General features: G+C 46.7%; 1 protein-coding gene across 1 annotated transcript; it reads right to left on the reverse strand.

Annotated features, from left to right (window-relative positions):
- Positions 1-297: 297 nt before the first annotated feature.
- On the reverse strand, positions 298-2,425 carry DAND5 (DAN domain BMP antagonist family member 5; the record flags this gene model as incomplete). Its single annotated transcript, XM_081077020.1, has 2 exons — positions 298-543; positions 2,099-2,425. 2 exons carry the CDS (start codon positions 2,423-2,425, stop codon positions 298-300), a joined length of 573 nt encoding a protein of 190 aa, XP_080933146.1.
- Positions 2,426-9,922: the final 7,497 nt, after the last annotated feature.

A 9,922-nucleotide genomic window follows, 5' to 3' on the forward strand; every position in this document is an offset into this window, starting at 1 on the left:
TCATCAGGCAGCTCTAAGGATATGAGTAAGTACATATTAAATGCTTAGAGCCAGGCCTGGTTAACAGTGGGCGCTTAATAAATGCGTGCTATGACTATAAGTGGTCCACCTCTATAGCTGGGGCTGTGTTTGGTGTCCCCAGGAGCAGGGCAAGGACTCTGAAGGCCCAGATGGTTGTCCCTGCATCCTTGACCTCTTTGACCCAGTGTACATGCTCCAGGTCAGCGTCATTCTTGGCCCATCTCCCCACAGCTCTCCAAGGTACGTGCATGTGTGTGTCTGTCCATGATGCTCAGCTCATGCCTTCGGGCTGCACTGACACTCCTCGACCAGTACTGTGGAAGTCTTCACCCGCCGACGGGAGGCTGGACTGCCCACTTGACACCAAAGGACCACAGGTGCCCAGCGCCTGCGAGTGGGGGTACAGCTGTTGCAGAGGACAAGTGGGGTGGAGTCCACACCAGGGATGTAGATCGAGGAGCAGTGGCCAAAGCAGAGGTGATTGCGGAGGCGCACGGCCGTGCAGCCCAGCCGGGAGAGCACCTGGGTCCAGAGGCAGGGAGATGGGTCAAGGGCAGTGGAGTCTGGGGCTAGAGTGTCAAGAATAATCGCCCATCCACTTCCACCCCACCTTGACAAGCATAGATGCCTGGGCTCAAATCGTGACTCTGCCATCTTCTGACTGTGTGACTTGGGGTAAGTTACTCAACCTCTCTGAGCCAGAGTTTCCTCACCTTTGAAATCAAAGTCCAATCAGGAAAAAAAGAAACCACTGTAGGCCCTTCAACAGAGAGGATTAATACAGAGAAGGGCGAAGGGACAGCAAGAAGGGGGGCATTACAGGAGTCTGGAGAGGATTACACAGAAGCCCTTAGCCCATTACCTAGAACACAGTCAGTGCTCAGTAAATGTTAGTTCCTCCTATGATCCCCTCCAACTAAGTGGATCCATCAACTCCCCCCCCCCATCGTGGCCCTTCTCTATTTAAACCCTGCACTGCTGCCTCTGCTCCTCTCCCACCCCTCAGCTCCCACCCCCACCTCACTCTGTCCTAACCACCCTAGCCTCTTGCCCTGAGTCATACAGATACAGAAATCAGCAGTTAAGGCAGACCTTGAACCCAATACACCTGGCAGCAAAGACTGGGCCATAACACACAGTATGAATTCCTACAGCCCTTATGGAGCATCAGCAGAATGAAGCCGGGAGAGTGCTGCGCATACCCCTCTCATTCAGGCTGCCCAACAGAGCTTAGGAGGCAGGTACTACTATGATTCATTATTCAACAAACACTGAGCTCCTGCTATATGCCCGGCTCTATTCTAGGGCCTGGAGACAGGAATACAGAAGTGAACAAGCTATAAAAATCCCTGCCCTGGTGGAGCAGACATTCTACTGAAGGAGACAGACAATAAATGCAATTACAGAATCAGTTTCACTTGTTAGGTGATTATGGGTACTACAGCGAGAAATAAAGCAGAAAGGGAGGAACAGGATGGGAGGTGCTTCACGTTTAAATGATGTTTGAGTAAAAACCTGAAGGAGGTGAAAGAAGGAGCCATCGAATGTGTGTGTGTTGGGGGTGGGGGGAAGAAGGGTTGCTAAAGGCAAAGGAAGAGCTAGTGCAAAGGCCCTGAGGTATATAACATTGGTGTGTCTGGGGGAAAGCAAGGAGGCAGGTGTGGAAGGAGTAAAGTGGATGAGAAGAAGATGGGAGGAGATGAGGGCAGGGAAGGGAGAGGCAGACGGTGCAGAGCCTTGTGGGCCAAGGGAAGGACTTGGGCTTTTGCTCTGAGTGAGGTGGGGGCCATGGAGGGTTCTGAGAGAAGGAGGGATGTGATCTGACTCAGGTGTTCACAGGCGCCCTCTGGCCACTAAATGCAAAACCAGACTTGGGCAACGCTGGTGATAGCAGAAGCTGGGTGACCAGGATTGGCCCCAGTGGGAGAGGCCTAACCCCAATTTTATAAGGGAGGAAACTGAGGATCAGAGATAGTTAGGTAAGGGATCCAGGGCTGACCCCAAATCTGGTGCCACAGCCCATGCTCTCTTCCAAGGCTGAGACCCAGCCCTCTCCTTCCCCCACCCACATACTCACCTGAGTAAAGGGCACAGCCTTACACCTCTCCTGGGCCACTTCCTGTGGATCCAGTGGGAGAAACATGGTGGTAGCCACCTCCTGCCCACGCTGCAGCCCACCTGTCCCCAGCCGTCCAGTTTTTTGCAGGTCCAAGAAGGCCTTCCAGCTGCCAAGGGCAGAGGATGACACCAAGGAGGCCAGGGCCCCTCTGCCCAGAGTTCGGGTCTGATTGGCGGCAGCCCAGGGCTGGGGTGAGGGACCGTGGGGTCCAGGCCTCCCCAAGACTGTAGGCAGCCAGGCCCCACTGAACAGGCTCAGGAGAATGGTCAGCTGGCCGGGGAGCATCGGTCTATCTGAGACTGGGCTCAGGGTCCCGGGCAGTCGACCCTGCTGTCTGGTGAGTGGAGTCTAGGCCTTCCCGACCCGCTTTTTATGGCCTGCCCTCCACCTGGCAGCCTGGGAGGCAGGCGCCTCTGCAAACCTACCATGGGGAGAAGAGTAAACCCAGACCTGCTGGGTTCCCACCCCTCCCCCAGCCTGGCAGGAGATCTGAGGGCTGGGCCTGCGGGTGTGTGGGCTGGGGGACCAGGAAAGGCAGGTCTAGAGACGGGGGCTTGGAGCACAATGCCGCAGCGTCTGAGGGCTCCTTTTCCCATTGGGGCCCCATTCATCCATTTAGCAAAACTAGACTTTGCAATTAAGCTACTCCGGTTTCAATCCCAGCATTGCAACTTCCTGGCTGTGCAGCGCTGGTCAAGTCCCTTAACCACTCTGGGCCTCGGCTTCCTTTTCTGGAATATGGAGATAATAACAGTCCTTATATGGTAGGGTGGTTCTGAGGATTCCAGGAATTAGAGAATTTGTGGAAGGAGTTTAAATTAGAGGCTGGTACACAGTAGCACCACGAGTAAGCTATGATTAACATTACTGCTGTTGGTTTTCTTTTAGCACCTGTTAGAGGCCAGTCGTAATTCTGAGCCTTAGGGATATAGACGGAAAAGACAGAAAATAAGTCCCCCTGCCACGGATTTTACATTGTAGTGCAGAAAACAGACAATACAAGATAAATAAGATGATTTTAGAGTCTTGAGTTTTAACAAGATATTAAAAAGGGATGTGCCTTAGAGGTGTTTTAGAGGGGGGTTTCTGCCCCAGAGGTGGTCAGGGAAGGCCTCCCTGAGGAGGTGACATTTTTGCAGAGTCCTGAGGTGCTGTCACAGGCGATATGAACAGCCTGGTTGGGGGCGGGATAGGTTGTAGTGCTTAAAGCACTAGGGGTGGGAGCTGAGTACAGGCTTTTGGGCCCCGGGGGATCCCCGCGGGTCCTGACACCTCTGAGGCCCCCATCTCGCACCCAGGTGAGGCGCTGCAGGCCGCAGGGCCGTGGGAAGCTGCAGGGCGGGTCCTTCCCGCGCCCCACGGGCTGTGCGTGCGATGGATGCGCGCTCGCCCTCTGGCGGCGGCTCTCGGGACTGCGCGTCGGGCTCTCGGAACATGTCTCCCAGACGACCTACCTAGAGGTCCGCGGGCGCCTCCCATGCATCCCCGCTACATCTGAGTTCCTGGGTGTCCCCCAGCCTGCCTTTCGGCTGTCCTCTAGGCCTAGCTAACCGCAGCTTCATTCGGCCAGGTGCTAAGGCTTCAAACTTTAGAGCATCCTTGACTCCTCTCTTTCTCCGATCCCACCCCCTCCCCAATTTTATATGAAAGCAAGTCCCGTCCACTTCAAAATCTACCCAGAACTCGCCCACTTCTCATTCCTTCCTCAGTCCCCCACCTGTACACGGCCCCCATTATCTCCCACCTGAACCAGTATAGACCCTCAGCCTTGGTCCCCCAGCTCCTGCCCCCACAGTCTGTTCCCCCCACAGCAGCCAGAGGGCGCCTGTGAACACCTGAGTCCCTGCATGTCCCCCTCCACCTCACCCGGGGTAACAGCCAAATTTCTCACTGCGGCCCACCAGGACTTGCGCTGACTATTCCCATCACCTCCCCACCCTAATCTCTCCCCATTCTCTCCCTCTCCAGCCACATGGGCCGCCTCGCTGTTTCCCCGACTCAACAAGCATAATCCCATAATACTGCACAGCTGTACAGGGCTGCGTAAAGCTCTTATAGTTTCAACATGGAAAGATACCCAAGAAAAATGAAGTTAAAACATTTGCAGAACAGTGTGTCTATTATGCCCTGACCTGTTGGGAGAGGGGGATAAGAATTTATAGCTACTGTTTACTTGTATATGCATATTGAAAAGTACAGCAGGATTTTCCTGTTGGGGAGGGGCATGGAAATGGGTGGATGAGATGGCAGGGGCTTCACTTTAGAGTTTAAAAATTGTTTTAATCATGCAAAAAGAAACTTCAGAAAAAGAAAAAGCACAAATGAGAGCAATTTATACCTTGTCCTGCCCTTTGCTTTTTTTAAATGAACTATTTTGGGCATTCAAATAAGTGTAGATAAAAAATATACCCCACCCCCCGCCACTGTTACCCCAATTAAGAAATCGAAGATTACAGACATGAGAGAAACTTGCTTTATACTTGTCCCTAACCCCTGAATTTGCCAATTATAATCCCCATGGCTGCATTCATAGTTTTACTACATATACGACAAGGTGTGATTAAAAAAACATGGTGAATGTTTACATTTTTTAAATTTGTTATAGTAAAAGACACATGCCATTAATCCCCCTCAAAATACTCCCCCTGGCTTCAAACACACTTATCCCATAGTTCTTGCCACTTTCTGAAGCAGTTCTGGAAGTCCTCTTTCGTGTCTTTTTTTTCAAACTTTTATTTATTTAAGTGTGTTTTTCCAGGACCCATCAACTCCAAGTCAAGTAGTTGTTTCAACTTAGTTATGGAGGGAGCAGCTCACAGTGGCCCATGTGGGGATTGAACCAGCAACCTTGTTAAGAGCACTGTGCTCTAACCAATTGAGCTAACCGGCAGCCCCTCGAGAGTGTCTTTAGTTGTGCTGTTGTGTTTGTCTCGATGTCCTGAATCGACAGATTCAAAATGTTTACCTTTCATGGTCATTTTGACTTTGGGAAAGAGCCAGAAGTCACATGGTGCCAGATCCAATGAATAAGGTGGATGAGGACACACCGTATGTTTTCATTTGACAGAAAAATTGCCGTGCCAGAAGCAATGTGTGACACGGAGCCTTTTCGTTGTGATCAAAACATACGGTGAATGCTGCTTCCGAGTGCCATCCAACAGATAGGCAGAGATCTTCAATACAGGAAGTGGCGCGTGGAACCTTAGTAACAGTGTGTGACAAGTTTCAACATGTTCGGTGCAGTCAGTTTGGTGTGTGCTATATTTGAGAGAAGATGTGTTTTAAAGTGTGCTCTAAATCATCCTCCATCATGACAATGCTCTGTGTCACACATCACTTCTGGTATACGGTGATTTCTGTCAAATAAAAACATACGGTGTGTCCTCCTCCACCTTATTCACCGGATCTGGCACCATGCGACTTCTGGCTCTTCCCCAAAGTCAAAATGACCATGAAAGGTAGAAGTTTTGAATCCATTCAGGACATTGAGGCAGCCACGACAGTGCCACTACGGACACTCATGAAAGAGGACTTCCAGAGCTGCTTCAGAAAGTGGCAAGAACGATGGGTAAGTGTGGTCGAAGCGAGGGGGAGTATTTTGAGGGGGGTGAATGGCAATGTGTCTTTTACTGTAATAATTTTTATTTGAGCATTCACTGTATTGTTTGATCACACCTTGTATATCCATTCAGAAATGATACATAACATTGGTTTGTCTATTTTAAACTTAATATCATGGTATCATAATGTATGGATCCTTTTAACTTTCATCTGTCCTCCACTTTGCAGTCCTTCTCTTCACTGCTGAAGAGTATTCCACTGCACATACATACCCCAAAGTTATTTCTCCATTATCCAAATTTTAATGATCACATTCCAACAAAGAACATTTTGGAATGTGTCTCTTTCACACCTGCCTGTTTGCACTTACTCCATCTGGCAGTTTGTTCCATATCAGTGGTTCACATTCCTGGCTGCACATTTCTAAGTGGGGAATTGATGGCCAGACCTTGCTCCAGATAAATTGTGCTGGAATCTTTGGGGATGGGCCGCAGGCACTGGTGTTTTTAAAAAGCACCCCAGGGCTGCTGTGAACTCCTGGTCTGTATTGTTATATACTGCAGTAGGTCTCACAGGTCGGCCTGTATCAGTGTTATCTAAAGGGCTTCCACACAGAAGGCCCCCCCAGTAGAGTATCTGATTCTGTGATGGAGCCTGAGAACCTACATTTCTAACAAGTTCCCAGGTGGTGTTGATGCTGCTGGCCTGAGGATCACACTTTGAGAACGAACTATGAGAGTGCTTTTAATTCTTTTTTAACACCTGTATAGTATTCCGTCCTATGGGTATTCAGACATTTCTTTAATAAGTCCTCTATTCTGGGATATCTAGGTTATTTTCTACCTTTTGTTATAAGAAAAAAAATCCCTAAATGGAATATGATTCAGCTATTAAAATAATAAAGTACTGTATTAATTTGCTAGGGCTGCCATAATAAAGTACCCCAGACCGGGGGTCTTTAACAACAGAAATTTATTGTCTCACTATTCTGGAGGCTGGAAGTCCAAGATCAAGGTGTCAGAAAGGTAGGTTTCTTCTGAGGCCTCTCTCCTTGGCTTGTAGATGACTGTCTTCTCCTTTGTGTGTGTCTGTGTCCAAATTTCCTCTTTTCATAAGGACACCAGTCATATTGGATTGGGAGCCACCCTAATTACCTCATTTTAACTTAATTACTTCTTTAAAGACCCTATTTCTAACTATGGTCTTATTCTGAGGTACTGAGGATTACTACTTTAATACATGAATTCTGGGGGGACACAACTCAGACTATAACAAGTACTGATACATGTTACAATATGAATGAACCTCAAAAACATGCTAAGTAAAAGAATCTAGACACAAACAGTCACATATTGTATGACTCCATTTTTATAAAATGTCCAGAATAGGCAAATCCATAGAGATGGAAAGTCGATTAGTGGTTGCCAGGGGGTGAAGGGAGAGGGAAACTGGAGTGACTGCTAATGGGGATGGAGTTTCCTCTTTGGGGTGATGGAAATGCTCTAGAATTAGATAGAGGTAGGTGGCGGTTGCACTACACTGTGAATGTGCTTAATGTTACTGAATTTTTCACATTAAAATGATTTAATTATATTGTTGAGTGAATTTTACCTCAATTTAAGGCCTGCCCTCAGAAGGCCTCTCCCATGACCGTTTGGTACTCAGTGTGGCAGAGCCCTGGCCAACAGCTGATACTCAACCCAGGATGGTTTGACATCAGAGTGCCTACTCTTAACCTCTAGGCTGGTGTTTCTCAGAGTGGTTGCCAAATTTGCTAGTCTGGGAGAAAACTGCAGCTCAGAAGTCCCACATCTGACTGCCCATCAGCCCCATTCCGGGTACTTTCTTCCTCTTTTACTTCCATGATAATTACTGGTGTGTCCCACCCACAAGACTGTGAGCTGTTCCAGGTTAGAGACCATCTCTACTTTATTTCCTGTGTCTTCCAAGATCCAAGAAGTAGAGGAGGGATCCTCTGAGTTAAATCTGAATGACAAGAAAAAGCCTGCCATGTAAAAGATCCTGGGAGAAAGTTCTAGGCATGGTAACATGCAGAGGCCCTGAGGACAGTGCAGGTGGGGGACCATACAGCCACCTGGCCCCTTCTACCTCCTAATGGGTCTTTCTATTTCTACAGGTTGACCCACTCGGTGTCTTTTCTGCTCAGCAGCTAGAGGAGAATAAATCATATCCATCATTTCTCTGCTCAAGCCTTCCCATGGCTCACCACTGCTCTTGGAATCAAAGTGGAACCCCTCACCATGGCCTATAATGCCTGCATGGCTGGCCCCTGCCTAACACTCTTCACTTCACCTCCTCCCTCAATCCGCTTCATTCACTGTATCTCAACCACACTGGCCATCTGTTCCTCAGCAAACCCTGGGGAAAAATTGTGGTTTGAGCAGCCCAGAAAAACTTCCTCATGGGCACACACACAGACAGGGAGGCTCACTACAGCATCTTTTTTGCAATTGAAAAAAAATTGGAAACAAATGTCCATCAAAACAGCCTGACAGAATAATTAGAGTTTATTCATACCGTGGGCAATATTGAGCAGAAATTTTTTTCGAACTTTTTTTTTTTTTTTTTTTACCACTAAGCGCAGTAAGAAATATTTTATTTACAGGGCTTGACAAAGAGACCTTGACAATACTTTGATTGACCCCTCCCCTTGAACCCAGACAACCTTTGTGACTGGCTTGATAACAGAATATAACAGAAATGGTGTCATCTGACTTCTAAGACTCAAGTGATAAAAATGTCTGCACTTTAGCTTAGCTTTGCTCACTTGGGACCCAGCTGCCATGTTGTGAGGAACTTTAAATTGGCCCACATGGAGAGGCCACTGTGTACATAAATATTCCAGCTGATAGCCCAGCCAGCGTCAATCACCAGACATGAATGAATGAAGATGTCTTCTGATGATTCTGGCGGCCAGGTGTCAAGTCGCTCAACTTTGAATTCTTCCCAGTTGGGGCTACAGATAGCATGGAGTAGAGACAAGCTATCTCTGTTGTTTCCTGCCCAAATTCCTGACACACACAATCTGTGAGCATAATAAAAATGGTTGTTTAGAGGAGGTTTGTTAGCATACAATTGTAACTGGAGTATTACTATATACATACAGGTACATGTGATGGAAACAAAGGTTTTACCAAGTAATACCCATACAACATGTGACACGATTATTTTTATTTTATTTTTTCCATTAAAAATTACTGCTGCACCCATGTTCATAGCAGCATTATTCACAATAGCCAAAAGGTGGAAGCAACCCAAGTGTCCATCAATGGATAAATGGATAATCAAAATGTGGTAAATACATATGATGGAATATTATTCACTCTTAAAAAGGAAGGACATTCTGACACATACTACAATGTGGATAAAACTTAAGGACATTATGCTGAGTGAAATAAGCCAGTCACAAAAGGACAAATACTGTATGATTTCACTTACATGAGGTCCTTAGAGGAGTCAAATTCAGAGACAGATAGTAGAAAGGTGAGTGGCAGAGGCTGGGAAAGGGGAGAATGGGGAGTTAGTGTTAATGGGGACAGAGTTTCTGTTTTGTAAGATGACAAAAGTTCTGGAGATGGATGGTGGTGATGGCTGCACAACTATGTGGATGTACTTAATGCCACTGAACAATATGCTTAAAATGGTTATAATGGTAAATTTTATGTGTATTTTGTCATAATTTTCAAAAATAATTTTTTAAATTAATTTTTTTATGAATCATTCTCCCCTAATTGTAAACCTGGAAATAAATGTCGGTTGTAACCCACCTCATTGATTTCCTGAATCAATAATGGGACCCATGACTCACAATGTGAAAAAAGCAGCTATACAGCATGTACAATACATCTACAGGGATCCATGTGGAAACATCTAGAAAGCATGAGGTTAAGGGAGAATAACTGCAAACTAACATGTTCAGGATACCATTTATGTAAACTGTTTAAAAAATATATATTGTACATTGTTTCCACAGACTCCAGATAACTAGTGAATGCTGGTCCTGGAATAATAAACTAATTTCAAAATAAGTGTTACTCCTGAGGACAGGGAGGGAAAGAGGTGGCATTTGGAGATGGAGGTCTTACTGTCATTGGAGACTGTGATAGTAGGAGTCAAGCTTTATAAAAAGGAATTCTTTTTAAAAGATCTGAAGCAATTGAACCAAAGTGTTAATATTTATTAAACCTGAGTGATGACATA

This window comes from Rhinolophus hipposideros (assembly GCF_964194185.1).
Source record: "Rhinolophus hipposideros genome assembly, chromosome: 16".
Taxonomy (NCBI): domain Eukaryota; kingdom Metazoa; phylum Chordata; class Mammalia; order Chiroptera; family Rhinolophidae; genus Rhinolophus; species Rhinolophus hipposideros.